Source organism: Panthera leo, chromosome D1, assembly GCF_018350215.1.
Source record: "Panthera leo isolate Ple1 chromosome D1, P.leo_Ple1_pat1.1, whole genome shotgun sequence".
NCBI classification, from domain to species: Eukaryota; Metazoa; Chordata; class Mammalia; order Carnivora; family Felidae; genus Panthera; species Panthera leo.
The window spans coordinates 70,676,048-70,699,712 of NC_056688.1; the positions used below are offsets into that span (position 1 = coordinate 70,676,048).

At 38.6% G+C, this 23,665-nt stretch overlaps 1 protein-coding gene, 1 long non-coding RNA gene and 1 other non-coding gene across 3 annotated transcripts; 1 reads left to right on the forward strand and 2 right to left on the reverse strand.

The window, feature by feature from the left end:
- Window positions 1-4,222: 4,222 nt before the first annotated feature.
- Window positions 4,223-16,632, reverse strand: PSMA1 (proteasome 20S subunit alpha 1). Its single transcript, XM_042906451.1, has 10 exons — window positions 16,527-16,632; window positions 15,198-15,242; window positions 14,593-14,694; window positions 14,369-14,472; window positions 12,248-12,336; window positions 11,318-11,388; window positions 11,039-11,168; window positions 10,048-10,127; window positions 6,592-6,702; window positions 4,223-4,589 (listed from the first exon to the last, which is right to left on the reverse strand). Exons 1-10 carry the CDS (start codon window positions 16,527-16,529, stop codon window positions 4,533-4,535), a joined length of 792 nt encoding a protein of 263 aa, XP_042762385.1. The 5' UTR covers window positions 16,530-16,632; the 3' UTR covers window positions 4,223-4,532.
- A 178-nt stretch (window positions 16,633-16,810) lies between these two features.
- Window positions 16,811-23,308, forward strand: LOC122200910. The gene is made up of 4 exons (XR_006193983.1): window positions 16,811-16,937; window positions 19,139-19,184; window positions 23,014-23,105; window positions 23,261-23,308. It is a non-coding gene; the product is annotated as an uncharacterized LOC122200910 (long non-coding RNA).
- On the reverse strand, window positions 18,697-18,803 carry LOC122201587. Its single transcript, XR_006194268.1, has one exon. It is a non-coding gene; the product is annotated as a U6 spliceosomal RNA (small nuclear RNA).
- Window positions 23,309-23,665: the final 357 nt, after the last annotated feature.

The window sequence follows — 23,665 nt, forward strand, 5'->3', positions numbered from 1 at the left end:
GAGGCCAAGCCACCTAGCGCCTACGGCAACTCAGAGAGGACATGCCTTCTCTGTCCTGCGCTTGCGCTCTGCAAGTACGCTGCAAGTTTCCTCCTCTAGTCCACGGTTGTTTTAGACAACGTTGGGGAGAAGCATTAAGCCTTCCCCGCAAGCTAAGCGCCGAATTAAGCGCTGTGGTTATTTAAACGGTACTTAGAAATTGTTTCTTTCAGGAACTGCAACAGGCAGGGGAGGAGGTGCCCGGAAAGAGGAAAATAGGGTTGTGTGGTCCAGGGGGAAAGAGCACCAGACTGGGAGCTGGAAGCCATTTTCTAGTTCACCCACTAACAAAACAGGGAAAGTAACTAATTACTATTTGGGAAAGTCGCCTCATTTCTTCTAATAGGTAACACTAGATTCTATGAAGATCCATTTCAGTTCTTAACGTCTCCTCTCCAGTAGTCTGAATCTCTGCCTCTGCAGTTAGGCTGGGTTTACTGGAACATCAAGGCCACTCTTTATCTCGTAATGGTCCCTTTCACGATCCTTTTTGAGCACCCAAGAAATTAACTTTTTTTTTTTTTAACGTACAAAGGGAGATTAACGATTTTAAAGGATTTTTACCTGTCTCCACAAACCTAATTGTTACAGCTACAATCAGCCATGGCACCTTTAGTTTTGCCCATTTGAGGTTCCATGTGCCCCCACACAGCGTCTTCCCAGCAAAGGTTTTCTGCCCAATTATCATTAAACATTTTTTTTTGAACCCTTGAGCAAAATACTGTGAATACAAAGACATCTGACAGAACTTGCCCTTAATAGGTTCACTTCAGTTAGGAAGACAATACAAATATTGCCTCATGTATCCAGAATCTAGCTATTTGAGATTTTTAGAACCATCAAGCAAAATGTAAATTCTTCAAGCACACAGAATATATCACGAAGGTCACCCATTTATAGCACTTTCTAAGAAAGCTCTTCAAAACCCGTGCATTGATTAAAAAAATTTTTTTTCATCGAAATAATTGTGATCTAGAGATCCCATATACTATCCCACTAGTTTCTTCCAGTAGTAACATTTTGCATCATTATAGTACAATACCAAATCCAAGAGATTGACATTGATATAATTCAGTCCTCACCTCATTCTGATTCACCAGTTTTACATGCATTCACTTGTGTATTTAGTTCTATGCAATTTTACCGTATTTAGATTCATGTGACTACCACCAGAAATGATACAGAAGACTTTTAAAGATCCCTCCTGCTATCCTTTTACAGTCACAGCCACTTACTTCCTTCATCTCTGGAAAGTCTGTAATTTCCCATATCTCTGTAATTTTTTTCATTTCAAGGATGTAATATATATGAACTATACAATGTAACCACTGAGATTGTTTTTTCATGCAACATAATTCCCTTGAGATCAACCCAAGATATATATACAACAGGTTCTTTCACTTCCATGTGTTTAACGTGAAATTTTGCAAGTACAGTATCTGGTTTCCAAGCCCACATATCAAAAAGTGACAATCTGTTGGCATGAACTAAGGCCCCCAAAAGCATAAAAACTAGACAGCAATATGAAAGCTCAATTTAGAGCCACTATGGTGTAGGACCAACCACACCCACTTCAGTTGCCCTGGAGGATCATTGTGTTACAGAAGAAAATTTGAGACTTACCGTGAGAGTCATTAAGGAAACTATTAAATGTGAAGAGGGCAAGAAAATACAATGTTTTAGAAAATCTCATTTTGGGTCTGCACTTAAAATGTCATTGGTGGTGTATATGTATTGATGTATATTAAGTACAGAGCTTGTTCAACAGATATCATGACCTTGAAAAGCCTATTTCTTCCTGGTTTATCATAACATGCACCTTGTTTTGGGACTTCTATTTTCTTTAAAAATTTTTTTTTTTTTAACGTTTATTTATTTTTGAGACAGAGACAGAGCATGAACGGGGGAGGGTCAGAGAGACAGGGAGACGCAGAATCTGAAACAGGCTCCAGGCTCTGAGCAGTCAGCACAGAGCCTGACGCGGGGCTCGAACTCACGGACCGCAAGATCGTGACCTGAGCCGAAGTCGGACGCTTAACCGACTGAGCCACCCAGGCGCCCCAAGGGACTTCTATTTTCTATTCTACTATGTAATTATATCATTTTGAATGCATATGAAATTTAAATTTTTTGAGAGCAAAGACCTTTTGAGAGTCATATACCAAGAATCATAAAAACAGGCATCTAGGAAATCAAGGCCTAAAGAAAAGGGACTTGCTTTCAAATCACAAAATCATCAAACATTGAGAAAGCTGGTCCCACAACCTGAATCCTGTGACCCACTTTACTGCCTCTTATTTTTTAACCATGAGTTCTTCAAAGCTGTACATACAGATGTCTAATAAATTCCAGGTAAATTGATTGTTTGTGTATCAGTGATAGGTTTTATGAGAGGATACAACTAGGAATTTTATTGTTTATCATTAACACAGACTAAACAGAATGAATATAACACACTAGACAAAGTGACAATGAAAAGGCATTACAATGAACTCTGTACAAACAGTGGAGTTGACTGAATCTTACTGGGGTGGAAACGATTTTAAATTCTAAGGTCAACGTATAAGACTAACATCATATGTTAAAAAGATTACTAAAATCGCGTCCGGGGACGCCTGGGTGGCTCAATCGGTTGAGCATCCAACTTCGGCTCAGGTCATGATCTTGTGATTTGTGAGTTCCAGCCTGGAGTCAGGCTTTCTGCTCACAGCTCAGAGCCTGGAGCCTGGAGCTTGCTTCAGATTCTGTGTCTCCCTCTCTCTCTGCCCCTCCCCGCTTGCACTCTCTCTCTCTCTCTTTCTCTCTCTCAAAAAAATATTTAAAAAACAATCTTTAAAATCGCCTCTTAAGTACTATTCAGATCACATTTTTTTCCCACCTGAGCACCAATCAAGTAATTGGTTTACATTTAGGAACAGGTACAAAACGATATACATTATACATGTTATCTTTAAACAACACAATCACTCAACAAGACAGAGGCTGGCACAATGATAGGCACAGAAGAGACCCGCCTGAGGCTTTAAAGATCAGATTATGAAATTTCCCACTTATGTTCCCTCCTCCAGACTATACTAGCTATTGAGTCTGAAGGCCTGTGGGAGAACTCCCTCTTCACTTTGCATTTATGAAAGTTGCATGTGCTTAATGCAAATCTATTGTAGGTCAAATGGCCACATGGTACTTGTGGTCTCATCCCAAGCTCAAATGGAAGACTCCTGAGGCTACTTTCAGAACACAGACCCAACACCTCATACACATTCCTATATTTAGTCAGGTCTTTCTCTCAACAAGTTTGCCAGAAAGCACCTAGCACTTTCCCTTCAAGAAGCTAGAGATTTAAATCTACTCAAGCTTTCAAAGTTTTAGGTGATCTGGAAAAAAAAGTAAAGTAACAATTTATGAATTTTAAAGTGTCCAAGTTTTCACATAAATTCTCCCATTTAACCTTCACACTAATTCTCCAAAGTAGTTCCTTAAAATAGAGCTAAGTAACTTGCCCGAAGACAATGGTAACTAATTAGTAGAATTAGGTCTAAAATCCAAATCCCCTATCTACAAATGAACTGCTCCTTTCTAGATAGGAATCTCAGGAAATAAAAAACTCCTCTAGGCTTCTTAGCAGAGAAATGTTGGATTGTTTTGTAAATCAGATTTCCTCAGATTTCATTTTGCATGGCCTAAGATAAAAATTGTTCTGCAATTTCTGCATACACCACTCACAAAAATAATGGAAGTCAGCCTAAAGATTACGAGGGAGTGGGGCTGGGCAGGCTGAGAGGAAATGATGGTTTGGGATTAAAATTTCCCTTTGTTATCTTTGCAGGAAGTTCCCTACACGGAGACCAGAGCTAGCACTACTGCCATCTGCTGGTTGGAAAGAAAAACCATTCATATGTTAATAGTCTCGCTACTATGGTGGTTGCAAAGGGGAGGTTTCTTAGGTTTATTAAGAAATCTCCAGGGTTGAACTTTGCAAGTTGTATTCTGAAACAAATCTCCATAGATTCTCATGTAGCAAGTCCACACACAGGGAACTGGTGTAAGGTTGTGATAGATAAAAGGTATTATTTTCCCCGTCACTAAACATAAGGCAATTTAATTTGGCAAACATGGCAGATGACCGACCAGTTGTAATCTCATACAGTTGAAGCTACTTAAAAAACAAAAACCCAATACACCAGCAGGTAAAACAATTTTATTTCACAGTTGTCTTTAAAACCACAAAGACACTATGTTCTTCATATAAAAACATTAGTACAGATAACTATACTTTCTAGAAAATGATTATATAGACCCTCTCAAAAAAAAAAAAATGCATACCATCATATGGTTTCAGAGAAGTAGCTTGGGAAAAACACGTCTGGGCTGATTCCTAAAACATACCATAAGACCACCCTGCATCTTTTGGTTCAAAGTATAGATTATTGTCATCAGTACGTGCTCCTGAATTCTTACATATTTGATAATATACAGATAGACTGGTTTATGACTTAATGTTCCATTGGTTCATCAGCCTTTTCTGCAGGTTCATCAGCAGGTTGAGCAGGCTGTAAGGGGAAGAAAAAAACAAAATAGGTCAAAAAAAAAATCACTTGACTAATATATACTTCTTATCACACTTATTACAGTCTGAAAGAATTTATGAGAAAAGGGGTTAGGAAAGATTTTGGATATTCAATTTTAGTTGACTGTCCTGTTAAAATTTCTGAACAAAGTTTTTTGTTTTTGTTTTTAAACAGACGTAATTTTATAGGGCTGAAAACCAAAGCATCATTGAACAATTCCAGCATTTTACCATATTGTCTTGGTTAGGAATAAAGTCCTTCCTTTTATCATCACTACTAGCCTTAGAATATAATCAGTAGATTTTAGGCATTCTCTTCCTCTTTAGCACTAATAAACAGAGTGAAAACATGGTCAAACCAACCAGCTGTGTGGAACTCACAGCATTCTCCCAACAGTGCTGGTTCTTACCAACAGGTTTAAATACAATGCAAATCTTGCTTCTCTAAATAGTACCAACAATATCCTCTCCAAGGTGAAAAAAAAAATTCACACTGTAGAAAAAAGTGTCTCTCCAGAACACTTTATTTTCAATTATACAACTATCAAATAAGTATCTGTAAATAGCCAATGTGTATTCTTTTTTTTTTTTAAAGAAATTTTATTTATTTTTTAATGTTTATTCACTTTTGAGAGACAGAGACAGAGCACGGGCAGGGGAGAGGCAAAGAGAAAGGGGGACACAGAATCCGAAGCAGGGTCCAGGCTCTGAGCTGTCAGCACAGAGCCCAACGTGGAGCTTGAACTCATGAACTATAAGATCATGACCTGAGTGGAAGTCAGACGCTCAACCGACTGAGCCACCCAGGCGCCCCGCCAATGTGTATTCTAAATATTCAACCAAAAAGACCAGTATTTCCCGACCCTTTTCTCAGTATTTGTGAAGAGCCAACTTAGTTTCCAGAGGGTTCCCAATGAACTTTCCCTCAGTCCTCACTCCTATAGACTCTTGGCCGGCCCTGTGACTTGTTTTAACCAATAAAATGTGCAAAACTGATGCTGTGCCACTCCCGAGCCTCAGCCTTTTAGAATGTCTGGCAGCTTCCACTTTGGAGCTTTTGAACTTTTACAAGCTCTGAGACGCTACCCTGCTGAAGAAAGGTTCTGAGAGGACACAGCCATCCTAGCAGCAGTCTCAGCCTTCTAACTGTCCCTCTAAGATATACCAAGAAAGTCTGAATAAAGAAGACATGTGAGGGGAAGTTTGGGTAGCTCCCTCAGTTAAGTGTCCAACTCTTGATTTCGGCTCAGGTCATGGTCTCATGGTTCATGAGATTGAGCCCTGGGTCGGGCTCTGCTCTGACAGTGTGGAGCCTACTTGGGAGTGTCTCTCTGCTCCTTCCCTGCTTGTGCTTGCTCTCAAAATAAACAAATAAAATAAAATAAAACAAAACATTAACAAAAAAAAAAAAAAAAAAAAAGGGGGTGCCTCGGTGGCTCAGTTGGTTAAGTATCCGACCTCAGCTCAGGTCATGATCTTGTGGTTGGTGGGTTCCAGCCCCACATCAGTCTCTGTGGTGACAGATTGGAGCTTGGAGCCTACTTTGGATTCTGTGTCTCCCTCTCTCTCTCTCTGCCCCTCCCCTGCCTTGCACTCCATCTCTCTCAAAATTAACATTAAAAATTAAAAGAAAAAAAAAACAAAAATGCATAAGCAGAGCCATCTTGGATGTTCCAGCCCCCCTGCTTCAACTGACTTCAACACAAGAGGCCCTAAGTAAGACTAGCAAAAGAATTATTTAGCCAATCAACCCATAGAATTGTGAAAAATAGCAACAGATAACTAGATTATCAACCCTTTTTCACTTATGTAGATAACTGCTCCCTCAGTATTTCACATTACTCAGTTCTAAGTTCTCCTACTGTCATTTGAATTATGAGCCTACCTCAATAATTAAAAACAAAAATGGTAGGTTTACACACTTGTGGTAGGAACAGCAGCTTATGACAGAACTAAAGTCTCTGGTGTAATGATTAGTTATATACCTGTGCCTTTCTCTGTGGTCTTTCTTCAAGACCTTCCAGGAATGGAGATACATCATCATCATCATAAATCGTAAACTCCAAGTCTTTACCAACAATTCCAATGGAAACATTCTGAGGGGGAAAAAAAGGTAAAAATTAAAAATCAAGAGAATTTAGGTTGGAAAAGTGTTTATGATTAAATGGGTGAAACAAAGCAGAATAAAAGTTTATATAGCACTTAAATAAGACTTGAAAAACACTCAAGTGTAGAGAAAAAAGGAAGAAAACTGTAGACTTTTATAACTTGCAAATTTCATATTTTGATAATCACGAGTAACTTCAAAGGTCTATGCCACCAAGAAATTCGCAAGTTGAATCATGAGAACGTGCTGCAGACCAGTGTAATGGAGCAAGTCACTTAGCTAAGCAGTAAGCCTAACTCCTAAGAAACAATCAGGTTTGTTTCTTGTTTAAGAGATGATGGTTCTTAACAAGGAAAGAAAGTAGTGGGTTATATAAAGTGCTGAAGTTGGTGGGCTCCTAGAACTATGTTCTACATATTAAAATTAAAGACCAATTCTTAAAATGCTCAGTGAATGCTATCCAGTGTAAAATTAAAATTTTAGTGAAAATTTGAGGCATAAGGATATATAGGCCTTCTCTCAATGATTTCATTGAATCATTATCTATGATTCAGTAAAAACATGAAATCAGAAACCCAGATACCTGAGCAAACTTTTCCAAAGTGTACATGTCAACAGTTAACTATAAACCCAAATTTTAAAAGATAGTCATCTTCAGTGATAGCATTATGGGTACTTTAAACAAATAAAAATAATTTAATGTACATTCCTGATTTCTTTGAAAAAAAATTACTTTTATGATAGGAAAAATTATTTTCAAAAGATTATCAGGCTACAAATTCTTCACATATATATTACATAATAATTATCTAATCACTGTAACAAAATGGATTTATAAAATGCTGACTGATACCACTCTGGTTAATGATCATTCCTGCATTGTACTATATGGGTCCCTAGATCATTCAATCTCTTGTCCTGGACATCTTCTAACATTTTCCATTCTCATTTTACTGAGAAAACAGAAGCAATTAGAAGAGAATGTTCACAAGCTCCCATGGTATCATATCCCTAGATCCTCTCCCTTGCTGTGTTAATGAATAGTCCAATTTCCTCTCTAAGGTCTGTCTACCTTTCTTCCACCTGTGTACTATTTAAGGACACTGGTCTAGCAGTTTTTCTCATATTCCTCCTACATAAACATTTCCCTTTACAGGGATTATTCTTATAACCATGCACCAAACATGCTGTAATTTCTCCCATCTTAATTAAAAAAAAAAAACAAAACAAAAAACTTCCCTTCATTCTCTTCCAGTCACCACCCATTTCTCTGACCCTGCAAGAGAAAATCTCCACAGAGCTGCCTCCAGTCCGTCCTTGCCCATTCTCTACTGATTCATCCCTTTCAGGCTTTTGGCTCACCATTCCAATGAAACCGTCTAGTCGAGTCCCCTATTACATGTAATTCTCACTCCACATCTTCCTTGATGTATTACCAATTTTTTGTTCCCTCCTCCTTGAAATAGTTTCTTTATTTGATTTCAAGAATGTCTCACTTTCTAAGTTTTCCTCCTATCTCCCTGGTCATCTTTCTTAGTCCTTTTTGCTGATACTTACCTTCCAATCTCTGAAGGTTAGAGTGCCCCTGGCCCAGGCCTTAAACCTCTTACAAAACTATGATTCCTTTAGCAGTGTCATCCAATCCAGTCTCAAAATGCCATTTCTACATAAAGACTCCAAAATTTGTAAGTCTAGGCTAGACCATTCTCCACCAAACTTTAGGGGAGACACATCTGATAAATGCTGCTTCTTTTTTTTTTTTTTTAAGTAAGCTTTACACCCAACATGGGGCTTGAATTCACAACCCTGAGGTCAAGAGTCGCATGCTCCACTGACTGAGCCAGCCAGGTGCCCCAATAACTGCTTATTTTATATCACCAATGGACAATAGGCATTTCAGGTTTAATAAGTCCCAAGCTAACTGCCTGATCTTCCACAACTCCCACCCCCAAACCTGTCCCTTCTACTGTCCTATCCATCTCAGTAAATGTAAACCTCTCCTTAATCTATCAGGCCCCAAATTTTGAAAACAACTTGTTTTGTTGTTGTTCTCACACCCTCACAACCAATTCGTTAGCAAACATTTTTAGCTCTAATTTCAAAACATACCCCAAACTGAACCACTTACCCCCCTCTCCAACTCCACAGCTCTGCTCTAATTCACCACATTCTCTCATCTGCATTACCTTAACAGTTTTAAAACTATTTTCACCCATGTTGCCCACTATAACCTGTTCTCAAAATGGCAACCAGAATGACTCTTTAAAACCTAAATCAAATCATGGTATTCTTCTGCTCAAACTCTTGACAGCCCACTCAGAATAAAATCCAAAATACCTACAATGGTTTATACATGATCTGGCCTCCATTTATCTGACTTTATTCCTTCTCTTTCTCTTGATCACTGACTCCAACACTACTAGCCTCCCTGCCTCAACTACAAGGAATGTTCTGGACTCAAGGCCCTTATACTTGTATTCCCTGGAATAATCTTGCACTAGACATCTGAATGGCTCACTCACTCACTCCCTTTAGATATTTTCCTCAAATTTCACTTTCTTGACCATCCAAGGCCATCCTTGACCACCCTATTTTAAATTTTCCTCAGCACACCTCCTTCTTATACCCAGACGGTCTTTCTCATTTTAACCTGTTTTATTTTTTCTGTGGCATTTATCACCTTCTAATATATTATATAATTTACTTATGGGTAAATTTTCTCACCCCAACTTGGATAGTATGTTCCATGAAGGCCAAGATGCTTGCTGTGCTTATATTCTCAATGCCTACTGTCTGCATGTGGTAGGTGCTCAATACATACATTTGTTAACTGAGTTAATGATACAAAAAGGTATTGGGCACCTGGGTGGCTCAGTCAGTTGAGTGTCCGACTTCGGCTCAGGTCATGATCTCACAGTCTGTGAGTTCGAGCCCTGCATCAGGCTCTGTGCTGACAGCTCAGAGCCTGGAGCCTGCTTCAGATTTTGTGTCTCTCTCTCTCTCTGCCCCTCCCCTGCTCATGCTCTGTCTCTTTCTCTGTCAAAAATAAATAAACATTAAAAAAATAATAATAATACAAAGGTATTCTGACCTGCTAAAGAAATGTAGGACATTCTACATAAAACTTACTGGCTTTCTTGCTTTACACCAAAAAGAAATGTTTAAAAATCATTGCAAAATCAGATCACTTAGTGAATAGCTTAAAGAGAAAGAATGAACCAAGGCAAATCTCCCAAATTGAAGAACTGTGTACACTCCTCTATTACTTATACTTATGAAATAAGTGATTGACCTGTAATGTTAAAATTTCAAGTTGAAAAACATGATTATCTACCTTTGTAGTTAGGTCCTGTTCTGCAGGAAGTGTCTCTCGTAAGGCACGCAGGCCATGTTTAACCAGTTCATTCAAATTGCCTATGTAACAAATTAACAATTATTTCTTAATTTCATCTTCACATGAGGCTGCTTTTATCAGGTCTACAGTCTGTTATTATGGTTTTAGTCACATAATAAATATATCACAATAAAAAGCCAAAATTTTAATGTTTAGCCATATAATCTTCTAATAATAATAAATAACATTGCTATTATTTTACTTAAAGAGGAGAATACATGATTTTTGTTACTAAATTTCACCTTTATGCTAAATTAAATGAGAATCCTCACTCACAAATGCTACAGCTCAAACTTTTGTAAAATGTATTCTATGGAATTTATTTGCTCTTTATAAACAAAGTCTCCAATATTTCTATGTGGCCAGTATTAACCTGATACCAAAACTAGACAAAGATATCACAAGAAAATAAAACTACAGATCAATTATCCTTATGAATACAGACACAAAAAAATCTCAACAAAATATCAGCAAAATGAATCCAGCAACAATTATGTTTATGTAAACATTTCTATATATAGTTACTATTATAAATCATGATCAAGAGGGATTTGTCTTAGGAATCCAACGCTGGTTTAATATTCAAAAGCCCAATAATGCAATATACCACAATAGAATGAAGGATAAACAACCACACAGGCACCTAAAGAGATCTCCAAAAAACATGTGTTAAAGTCCAAGACCACTGTTTAAGCAAAGCACTTGAAAACCTGCCCCATGATCACATCTTCCATCATCATTTTACCTTTCTTTTTCATAGCTACCCTAATTTCTTGTCTATGCACTACTTATACAGAAATGTCTGTGTGGCTAAAAATAACAATGAATCATAGAAAACTAAAAGTTGTCAACAGAACTTATAATTGGTAACCAATACAGTGGTTCTCATCTCTGGCTCATCTCTGGAGGGGACAAAAAAAAAATTACTTACACTCCATAAACCCAGACATATGTCTCTCCAAGTAAGTACGAGCAGATTGAGAACGTGCTCCAATGGACATAGCTCTGCAGTCAAAATAGTTAGCAGAGGGACAGGTCTGGAAAATGTGAGGGCCCATATCCTACAAACAGAAAAAAAAAATACACATACATATATATATACATACATGTACACACACACACACAATTTTTGACTTTGAGCTAAAAATTACAAAATTTCTAGTCAGTTTTGAAAAATCATCAAAATACAACAAATATTCTATGAACTTACATCATAACCAGCAATAAGCAGTCCAACACCATATGGTCTCCGGCCATATCGTTGCGTTGGTATCTGGGTCTCTTAAACTAGTTAAAGAAACCGTTCTAACAAGGAATAAAGTACTATCTTTTTTTTCAAGTTAAACATTATTAACAAAGAGCTTTGGTTTTTTAATTGCTGCATAATCCATCACAGCAAAGAGAAAATAAACGAACCATATTTCTTTGGCCCCATATTAAAAAATGTTGGGAGGGGGTGCCTGGGTGGCTCAGTCGGTTGAGCATCCGACTTTGGCTCAAGTCATGATCTCAGGGTCTGGGAGTTTGAGCCCTGGATCAGGTTCTGTGCTGACAGCCTCGAGCCTGGAGCCTGTTTCAGATTCTGTGTCCCGCCCCACCCCCTACCCCCTACCCCCCGCCCCTCTCCTACTCGCATGGTCTCTCTCTCAAAAATAAATAAACATTAAAAAAAAAATTTTTTTTTTTAAATGTTAAGACTATCCACAAAACCTAAGAATGAGTGCCAGCAAAATGATCTCCTCTTATGTAGAGTACCTCATCTATTTTGGGTGAGAGGTTAAGAATTTGGGGGGACATCTAGAACCACCAATAAAAACTTTAAATCTCCTCTAAAAATGATACTTAAATAGTTTTCCTGAATTGGGCTTCTCTATGTCTGGAATAGGGCTGATTAAAGAGCAATCTAATGCTTTACTTAGAACATTTTTCCATGGCAAAACTTCCCACAATTCTAAATTTTAAACATTGTTATTGAAAAGTAACTAACCTTAAAGCTTTCAGAATCTTACCTATCCTATGTATTATATTCCCAATAATTAACATAAGCATTATGTTATATTTTATATAATAATTAACATAAGGATTAAGTATCAAAATTCTTTGAATTTCACATCCATAAATCCTAACATAAAAAGGATACTGCTTCCAATTAGAGATACAAGACGAGACACAGGAAGAGGTCTGTCAAATACAAATCTGGAATCCAAACACTCCTGGCGCATAAAATTACTAAAAAAGAAACAAGAAAAATTAGTTATTTCATATCAGAGTTATTTCAATCTAAATAAAGTAGTTTGATTTCTTTTTGCTTTTCCTCACATGGATTAAGAAAGACACGCCACAAGGATGCATTTTTACACTGAACTCTGGGGCATGATGAGGTTTTTAAAAAGACGAAATATTCCTTAGCTCTAGATAAACTTGGTCTCTGAGTAGTTTAGAGAAGGCTGAGCAAGAGAAAAAAAGCAAGCTCTCTTTTCTTACCCTTTCCCACTGTCAACAAGATTGTCTTAATTCTAGGTCTTAAACCAGCAAAAAGAGTAACTATTTGCTTTTTTTCTTGAAAGCTGACTGAAATTTCCCCGGAAGAGCAAATGCAAGGAACAGAATCCATACAAGGACATTGCTACATGTTCTGCCAATGTTGCTCCTCTCCATAAGCAGCACTCTAAAGGAGACACAGAACACTAGACTGTTGAGTCTCACTGTTAAACGTACCAAGATTCAAGCAGATGTAACATTGGGGAAAACAGAATTCATGCCTAACGATTAAAGACAACAGGATAAACAACAGGGAAATGGATATGCACCTTTCTTTCCATGTTGCTTTGTCTAGTTTATGTGTATGTCACATCTGATAATCAAATGTTGACTGTGGGAACCATGCTATTTGTTCACTACTTTTATTTAAGCTCATTTCCCAAGGCTATCTAAACTGCATTGCCCAATATAGCAGGTACTGATTACATGTGACTATTAAGCACTTAAAAGGTGGCTAGCCTGAACAGAGATGTAATGGAAGTGTAAAATACACCTGAAATTTCAAAGACTCAATACATAAAACAATGCAAAATATCTCATTAATGAAGTTTTTACATTGATTACACATTTACACGGCAGTATTTTAGATAGATGGGGTAAATAAAACGTTTGACCATGCAACATATTTTACACTTTCAAGAGCTCTCAGAAACCAATAATGCCGTCACTATCTTGCCAACCTAAGAGAGCAGGCAACTCACTGGATAACTCTAAAATCTTCAACAGTGGCATTACTATTTGCATTTCGTGCGTATATTCTTTCTTCCCTAATTAAATCACAGGCTCGGGGCACCTGGGTGGGTCAGTCAGTTAAGCGTCTGACTTCGGCACAGGTCATGATCTCACAGCTCGTGGGTTTGAGCCCCATGTCGGGCTCTGTGCTGACAGTTCAGAGCCTGGAGCCTGTTTCAGATTCTGTGTCTCCCTCTCTCTCTGCCCCTCTCCTGTTCATGCTCTGTCTCTGTCTCAAAAATAAATAAACACTAAATCACAGGCTTAAGAGATTAGTTTTGGCTAACTACCTTCGACCTCCCAACACACACATTCATAAATTACCTGAAAGGCACTGTGTTAAGTGCTCTACATGTTAGGCTAATCAACAATAACTCTGAAACAGAACATACTAAAAGCATCAATGGTGTAAGTAACTAGCCTCACCTCAAATCCTAAGTGGTTTCAAAGGCCCAGCTCTTCACTTATATGTCTCTCATCTCTATCTCCTCTGGACTCTCACAGAAATCTACCTGTTCCTCTCCACTTTCTACCTTGTATTAAAGATATACTACTAGATTTTAAGTTCCTAGAAGACAAGATGTATATCTGACTCATACATACAGAATGAATATCCAGTAATGAGCTTCGCAAAAAATAAATGTCTTACAAATACTGGCATATTAAAGTAAGGGTAGTTCTGCCAATCCTTAGAAACCAGACAAAAGTGTCAAGCTCTTCTTAGACACAACACTGTCTCAAACAATAAACACTGAGTTAACAAGTATCACATTATGAGGCGACTTCTCAAAAGCTTTAATCTTAACATGGCTAATTGTACTAGTTACTACTACAGGTATCAAGAAATGGAATACTTAGTAACTGAGCCCAAATCCAGTAAGGTATTCACAATCTGAACTTATTCTAAACTCTGCCAGACAACCTCCTAAAACATCGTATCTTGATGAATCCAAATGGATGTTTCTTTGCTTTTCAAGATCATACTCACCATAACAGTCTAGCATCAGCAGTAAGTCCCGCAATCGAGATACCAATATGGTTGTCAACATGGAGAATTTTTTTCTGATGAGCTGCAAGCTCTGACTGTGCTCTCTAAACAGAGACATTACAGAACATAAAAATACATTTACGATTTTATTACTGATGCAGTGAAACTTCTATCTGACAGTTCCATTTTCTACACGAGGAAGGTTTATTTACTGCTGTACTTACCTTCAATGCAACCAGCACTGCATGGGTTTTTGACTTCAGACCAACTGTGGCTGAACCTTGTTTAACAGCTTCCATTGCATATTCAATTTGATGAATCCTGCCCTAAAGAGAAAACAACACATCTTAGAGTCTTACACATCTTGTAAAGATCCTTTTATATATTTAAAATTGATTTAGCGGTCCCAAATCTCAGGGGAGTATGGTTAAATCTCAAACGATTTTTCTTTTAAACTAGGAAACTTACTTTAATGATAAATTTAGGTTCCAGGATGTCTAAAATGATTATATTCCATTTTGCCACAGCTTACACTTTCATGAGTTTCTAAACTCACTTCACAGATATAGTATAAAACATTTTTACTGGGACACATGGGTGACTCACTCAGTTGATTAAGCGCCCAACTTTGGCTCAGGTCATATGTCACAGTCTATGGGTTCAAGCCCCGTCGGGTGTTGTCCTGACAGCTCAGAGCCTGGAGCCTGCTTGGGATTCTGTGTCTCCCTCTCTCTCTCTGCTCCTCCCCCGCTCACGCTTTGTCTCTCTCCCTCTCCAAAATAAACATAAAAAAAAAAAATTAAAATAAAGAAAACCACAACATTCTTACCTGAGGGCTCCATACAGTGACATCATTGTCATACTGGTTGCGAAACTGAAAATAAAAGAAAAAAAGACCTGTTAACTTAAGAACACCACAAATTCCAGTTTTTAACAAGCTCTATCATTAAAAACTGTTCTCCCGTCTGTTTCCATTCAACATTAACACCTGCTATTAATACAAACTCATTGGAAGATTACTGCTATACTCAGTTGTAAGCAAATTCTAAATTTACCATGAGCTACAAGGGAGGAGCAGATCTAGATAGGACCCATCTTTCCAACTTTCAATTCTACCACTATCTATAGCGTTCCCTTTGGGTTCCGTTCCTAAAGTTCATAGTGTCGCCTTTCCTTCCCATCTCTGCTTAGGCTCTTCTCTTATACTGGGCCCTAATAAATGATCAAAAGCGCTTTTTCTTTAACCTCGCTCAAATGTCTATCTCTCTAGGTCTTCTCTATTTTTCTCCCAAAATTCCAACACACACTCCCATCAGTTCTTTATCTACACTCCCTTTCTGCTTTATGATTAGGGACATGTCAGATTTATCTTTGAACCCTTACTGCACTTAAAACGGTGCCTTGTACGTATAAACATTCATATTGAAGAAAAAACACAAGAATGTTCTCGGGAAGTTAGATGTTAACACAAATAGCTACAGAGCCAGAACCATTACTGCTTTAATAAGGGTACTGAAACAAGTCTACCAGCACAATATTGGGGAAATAACCCGGGGGGTGAGAAAGCTGAGTGCTGGAATGGCAGACATGAGACTGGAAGCCCCGAGCCCTAGGCTGTGTCCGTGGTAACACCACTTTTCTCAGCCTCGGTTTATTCACTTGGACAAAGTGAATGAAAAGAACCCTTTCTGATCGAGTTGTAGGGGAGAGAAAAATGAGACGGGCCCACAAGGAAAATGGACGCTGTCCTGGAACCCAAACCCTGGGATCAAGCCCGCAGTGGCAGTACAGGGAAGCCGCCAAGTCAAGTCCCTATTTCCTCCTCTCCTACACAGAGCACGAGGAGCCATTCTGAACCGCTCGGAACTACTCCGGCTGTAGGAACTTGAGGGGCGAGCTCATCTAGTTGACCGAGGAAGTAGTGTCCCAGGCCCGGCAGAAAGCGCAACAAGCCCGGGAGAAAGGCCGCACTGACTACCCATCGCCCCTCTCCCCGCCAGGCCGGAGATGCTGAATCACTGCTGGAACCCTCCCGTCGGCCGAGGTCCCCATACCCCGTGGCCCCAGGCCGCTCTGAGGATGACCGAAGGGGCGGCTCACCATCCCCCAGTCGGCGGATCTTTGCCCCAACCCTGCCTGAGCTCGGAATCCAACGCACCATGGTTCCGGCGCGGGTCTGGCTGCGGCCTCCAGCAGAGGTGCGGACCCAGGAGCGCGGCCGAAACTACCGCTCGGCGATCTACAAACAAGTCTTCGGATTTTGACGGCGGCGGCGCAGGGCAAGGCAATCTATCCCAGAGATATCGATAGGCTCCCAGCGCTACCCCACCCTCAAACTCCCAGATCAACCCCCCCAGTAGGCGGGGCCTCGTAAGGAGGCGGGGTTGAGATTGGCGGGAAATCTTGGGCGGGGAGTGCCCGCGGCGGCTGAGAGCTTCGGGGCGGCCACTACAAAATCGCCCTTCTCGGATCCTCAGTGATTATTACCTGTGTATTGCCGATTCCCTCCAGTTTCTCACCGCTCGGCTGATACACCTGAAATCGTTCGAGACGACGCCTGCGACTACAGGTGATGCAGTGTGCCGCTCGAAATCTCTCATTCAGGGTCCACAGAGATTTGGGGTATTGTGTGACTGGAAGAAGAGCGAGGCTGTGAGAAAGGACACAAAATAATGGTTCGTTTGTTTGTGTCAACCACACTCTTCGTCAAGTACTTTGTGTACACGCATTTCTTTCTACTTCGGAAATCCTTTTCTCCATTCCCTGGAGAAATCATTTTTCAAGGCTCTGTTGCCATTGGTCCCTCTTTATTATCATTACTGGTTTCCCCTACAAGACTTTGAACTCCATGAGGGCACTAATGCCTTTCTCTGGTGTCAAAATCAAGCACGATGCTTGTTTTTTCTTTATTTTGTTATAATGTTTTAATCGGGTAGATCAGACCACTGAGAAAAACTGGACATTTTCTTCTGAAACACGTATTTTCTCTGTTGAGAACTTTTGGCAAATCCACAGAGAGTTTTTAGCACAGCTCTGCAAACATCTGCCAATTTAACACCTACCCTGTACCAACGTTGACATATTTTCTTTATAAAGTAGGAAAGTTAAGTACCTAGACTCAGGCAAGGTCCACATTGAAAGTTTGGTCCTTAATGATCTAAGCTTTTGCAGATGAAGTAACAGACTCAGGTCACTTCTGTGATTTGCTCGAGTTCGGAGCAATTTAGTATCACAGCCTGTTTAAACCTTTCACTTTGATATTTTGGTCTTTTTTTCTCTGTCAAATATTTTTCAGGTTAAATATGACTCCCTAGTATTCTGCATTATGAACATACGATGTTTTATTTAACCAAATCCCTGTTGTTTAATATTTAGGTTCCCCCCTACTCACCAACTCATTTATGAACTGCTTGGTACATAGTTTTGCTTGCATACACCAATACTTCCTTCTTTAGAATAAATTCCTAAAAATGGAATTGCAGAGTCGAGTGAAATGGATTTTTCCAAAGCTTTTAATAAAAAGTGCTAAGCTGCCCTCCAGAAATGTTTTATCAGTTTATACTCTCCACAATAGTATATGAAACCTCCCTGGTGGTCTAGTGGTTAGGATTCGGTGCCAACCACAATAGTATTTGAGGGTGCCCTCCTCCTCTTTAAATTCACCAATACTGGTTGTTGTCATTTAAAAAAGAATATATATTATATCTATTTATTATATTATATATATTAATATATATTATTTATAAATTATTATATATATTATTATATTATATCTTTTTTAATGTTTATTTATTTTTGAGAGAGAGCATGCAAGCGAGCGGGGGAGTGGCAGAGAGAGAGTGGGACAGAGGATTCGAAGCAGGCTGTATGCTAACACCAGAGAGCCCGGCTCAAACTCATGAATGAACATGAATGAGATCATGACCTGAGCCAAAGTTGGATGCTTAACCAAATGAGCCACCAGGCACCCCAAATTGTTGTCATTTTAAAAATCACTGTTAATTTAGTGGATTAAATTAGCAGATTGTTCTCTTCTGTTTCTCTAGTACCCAGCACGATGCCTAGCATATACTAAATGCTTAATAAATATTATTTAATGAATGTTCAGTGTAAAGTAACTACTCATTTAATAATTGTTACATAGTACATAAACATTTTGGCAATTCTTTTCTGCATATGCGTATATTCACATGCTTCAAAAATATGTGTAATAAATATATTATTGTTTTTACAAATAAGATCATACTAAACTGTTTTATACTACACTTTATTTTTTTTTTTTAATTTTTTAATATATGAAATTTACTGTCAAATTGGTTTCCATACAAAAAAATATGGAACGCTTCACGAATTTGCGTGTCATCCTTGCGCAGGGGCCATGCTAATCTTCTCTGTATCGTTCCAATTTTAGTATATGTGCTGCCGAAGCGAGCACTATACTACACTTTAAAAGTTATGGCCATGTTTTCGTGTTCATAAGTAATGATATATATTATTTTCAATAGTGGCATAGTATTCCATTGTGTAGAAATACAATAATTAACTAAACTATGGGTGAACCATTAGCTTATTTCCAAGTCTTCATTATTATAAAAATACTATAATGAATATTTTTATACATACACACATTTTTGTACTTTCCTGATTACCTCCTTATGATGAATTCATAGTAATGGAATTGCCAGGTCAAAGGGAACTTGCATTTACAATTATGATAAATATAGCTAAATTACAAAAAAGCAAAAACTTATATCAATTTATATTCTACAGTGCCTGAGAGTCCACTTTCTTTATACTTTCACCAGCACTGGATAGGGTAAGTACTTTTTACCTTTATCAAGTTGATAGGCAAAAAAAAAAAGAGGAAAAAAATCTCTTTAATTTTACTTGTATTTCTTGCTTCCTAGCCAAAAAAAAAAATCTTTTCATGTATTTCTTGTCTGTTTACCTTACTTTAGTGAATTGCCACTTAATTCCCTTCTTCAGTTTATTATTATTAGTCATTTTCTCATTGATTTCCAGGAGCCCCTACCCTTAGGTAGTTAACCTATTGCTACCGTGTTACTTTTGTAGAAGGAATGTATTGAATACAAAGAAAAGAAACCCAATGAAGCTAGTTCAAGTAAAAGTTAAGGGGAGGGACAGCATGGGGGATGCTGTAAGTATGTAACAGGGAATCACGTAACACTCAACATAGGGATTTTTTTAAAAAATGTCTACTTATTTATTTTGAGAGAGAGAGAGAGAGAGAGAGAGAGAGAGAGAGAGAGAATCCCAAGCAGGCTCCACACTCAATGCAGAGCCCCGTGTGGGCCTGATCTCACAATGGAGAGATCATGACCTGAACTGAAATCAACGGTTGGACGCTTAACCCACTGAGCTACCCAGGCACACCAGAAATTTTTTTTATTTACTACGCTACTCCTAGTGCCTAGAACAAAGCCTAGCATAATAGTAGGTACTCATTAAATATTTGTTAAATGAAAAAATGAAAGAATGATGAATCTCTCACTCTCAAACTTGTCCTTTTGATTGTTATCTCCTAAATAAATATTTAGGGCTTTGTGATATATCCTTCATTCACAGTGATTGGCTAGACTCTTCAGAGGCTCATAACAAAGCTCCTCTCATAAGCCATCAGAACGGGCATTTGGTTAGCCTTTTGGTCAAAACTGAAGGTCCTAAGCACTTACTAAAGTTTTTATTTGACTTTCAGCTCTTCATGTTTTGGGGATTTGGCTTAGGATGCATCTTGGTCTTTAACCAAGAGTTGAAAAATTGATCAGTAAAGATATTTTGTAGGAAGAGTGGGTCAGCAAATGTAGCAGTACTTCTTCAATTTCACTCAACACTTGTAACTGTATGCATTCTTTGGAAACACCTCTTTCGTCACCTTACCCCAATGAGCAAATACTGGCAATCTCTTGCTTGCACTTGGGTAAATATACGTCATCTGGCAATCAGCCCAATGTCAGTTGCTTGCATCTGTGCTATATGCCTCCAGCTTCTTTCTGTGGGGGTCTCTTTACTCTTCCATGTGACTTTCTTCAGCAACCCATATCTGATCCAGATATCCACAGAATGGCTTTGCCTCACACCTCTGAGTATAGATTTTGACCACTCAAAACTCATCTTTGCAGTTAGCCAGCCATCTTTGCTTGTCCAGATTCCACTAGAATGTTGGCTTCACGGAGGCAGGGGCTTTTCATCTATTTCATTCACTGCTGTAGTCACCTGTGTCTGGTATAGTACCTGCTTAATAAGTGCTACTGAGGGGCGCCTGGGTGGCTCAGTCGGTTGAGCGTCTGACTTCAGCTCAGGTTATGATCTCGCGGTCCGTGAGTTCGAGCCCTGTGTCGGGCTCTGTGCTGACAGCTCAGAGCCTGGAGCCTGCTTTGGATTCTGTGTCTCCCTCTCTCTCTGCCCCTCCCCCACTCAGGCTCTGTCTCTCTCACTCTCAAAAATGAATAAATGTTAAAAAAAAATTAAAAAAAAAATAAGTGCTACTGAAGTATTGAATGAATGAATGCCTCAAATATAATCCTGACGCGAATCCACTGTGACCCCCATAACCCCCAGCTCTAAGGGACATATATCAAAGTTCCATTAAAGCCTCTCTCCCTGGGCATGAGGTGAGGAAAAACCAATGTCAACACACTGCACATTAAAAACCCTCTCAAAATCTTCTAAACTTCAGCTTTTTTTCTGACTTAGAAGTGGATACACAGGTAAATTGCAAAAGCAACCCCCCCCCCCTTTTTTGCAATTTCTACTTTTGGTGGCCTTCCACTTTACTGTGGCATGTGGGAATAATTTACTTTCTTAGAACCACACACAAAAATGAGATAGAAAGAGTCTCACTTTAACATCCTGCTACACACATATAACAATTGTACTTATTTGTTTACATATTGTCTCCATCTATTAAATCACAAGCTCTTGGAGAACAGTGACACGCATACACACACACACACACACACACACATAAAGTGTCACACTAACTAGCGCCTAACATAGTTTAAAAAATCAGGGATGAATAAAAGTACCTTAGCAGTACAAGTAATAATTCCAGTGTATTGCACAGTACCAAAGATTAGTGTCCAACACTGTCTTTCCAGTACCCTTCTAGGATAAATTTTTAAATTTGGAATTATTTTTTTCTATTAAAAATATTTTTTAATTAAAAAAATTTTTTTTGTTTATTTTTGAGAGAGAGAGAGAGAGAGAGAGAAACAGAGCACGTGTAGTGGAGGAGCAGAGAGAGAAGGAGACACAAAATCTGAAGCAGGCTCCAGGCTCTGAGCTGTCAGCACAGAGCCTGATGCAGGGATTGAACTCATGAGCTATGAGATCATGACCTGAGCTAAAGTCAGAGACTTAACCGACTGAGCCACCCAGGCACCCCATTTTTAAATTTTTTTAAATGTTTATTTATTTTTGAGAAACAGAGAGAGACAGAGCACAAGCAGGGAAGGGAAGAGAGAGAGAGAGTGGGGCATAGAATCCAAAGCAGGCTTCAGGCTCTGAGCTGTCAGTGCAGAGCCCGATGTGGGGCTTGAAAGCACAAACTGTGAGATTATGACCTGAGCTGAGGTCAGATCCTTAACCGACTGAGCCACTCAGGCGCCCCTAAAATATTTTTTTAATTGAAGTATAACTGACATATAGTATTATATTAGTTTCAGGTACACAACATAGTGATTTGACAATTTTATATATTACATAATGCTCACCATGGTAAATGTAGTCACCACCTGTCACTGTACAAAGTTAATTACAATATTACTGACTATATATCCTATGATGTACTTTTCATCTGTGTGACTTAATTTATTTTATAACTGGAATTTTATAAGTATTAATCCATAAATTTGGAAATATTTATAACAAAATTGTAGGATTGCTTGCCCCTTGATGTTACTGTGTTAGATAGTCTCCATTGCCGCTATAGATCTCACCGTCCCTTCTCCAGTGGCTTCTGGTTGAGCTCAGCTGATGGAGGGCACTAGCAGATCAGAAGGCAGTCGGAGAAAGAGATCAGGGTATTTATTAACCTCCCACCTTCCCTCCATGTTGGCCACAAGTCAGCAGTGGTACTATATCATCTCTTGCTGTTTCATTGCCCACATTCTGATTACACTGTCTTCAGTTGTGCCTTTGGAGTGTGCTGTTTCCTGCTGGGACCCTGACTGATTCAATAATATTTAAAAATTTTACAGGGTGCAGGAGGTATATGATACTTTTTGTTTTTAATGTGAGAAAAACCCGTTTTCTTTTCCTGAAGTTGAGTTTGTATTATACCTCTAAGAATATTAATACTAGTAGATCTGAAACAGCTGAAATAGAACCTAAGATTATGATATATACCCTTCTCTGTTTTTTACCTGTTCAAATATATAGGATAAAAGCTTATAGTTGGTTTTATTTTTTTTTTCAAAAATAAAAGGAATACACATTTATTTAAACTGTTTCAAATGCAAACAGTGTGGAAAAATAATCCCCTATGTAGAGAAAAATCCCTATTAAAATTTTAGTGATTTTTTTCCCTACGATAATATATATCTAAAGGAGGAAAATTATCCTGAGAATGTATTTTCTAATATTTATAGTTTGTAATACATTGTATTTGCATATGCATATTGTAGGTATGGCTCTCCTATTCCACAGAAGTAAATAATTGCATTTCTTCAGATCAACTTGAATCTAAACCTGAGCTCCCATCCTGCCATGCTGGTGGGTAAGTCCGTCTCGGTTACTGAGCATTTCCTCTCCATCTAGGATTGTACAAAGTTTCTAGGGCCTTAATTATCATGGAAATACCTGGAAATTATTTAGTTGTCTGTCCACATTGATTTACTGCTAAGATTCCCTTTTATGCCATCTTCCCTTCAGGTCTCATGACTCTGATACTCCTTTACCACCCTTGGAATCAAATGAGTGAATCTGGCAGCCCAAGCACCCAGGTGCAGCCTTCCCCTTTGAGGTTTTGCCACCATCCTGGGTTCTGTCACAGAGCAAGACAGAAGACTTAGCTGCTTACTCAACATTTGAGCTTCAGACTTCTAAGTCTTAAGGAATCTGTCTTCCACCTCACCTTCAAAGGCATTTCTGTCCTTTGTTTCTCCTCCTTATTTCAAAAGACAACAAGAGCCTATGTTTTGCTTTTTGCCTTACAAAAATATGAGGGTCTGGATACTTGCTTGAATGGGGGCGAGGGGCAGGGGGATACATAGAATTAATATCTCAACAAAATAACCTGCCACAAAAATTTATATCAAATTATAAATGCTTTTTTTA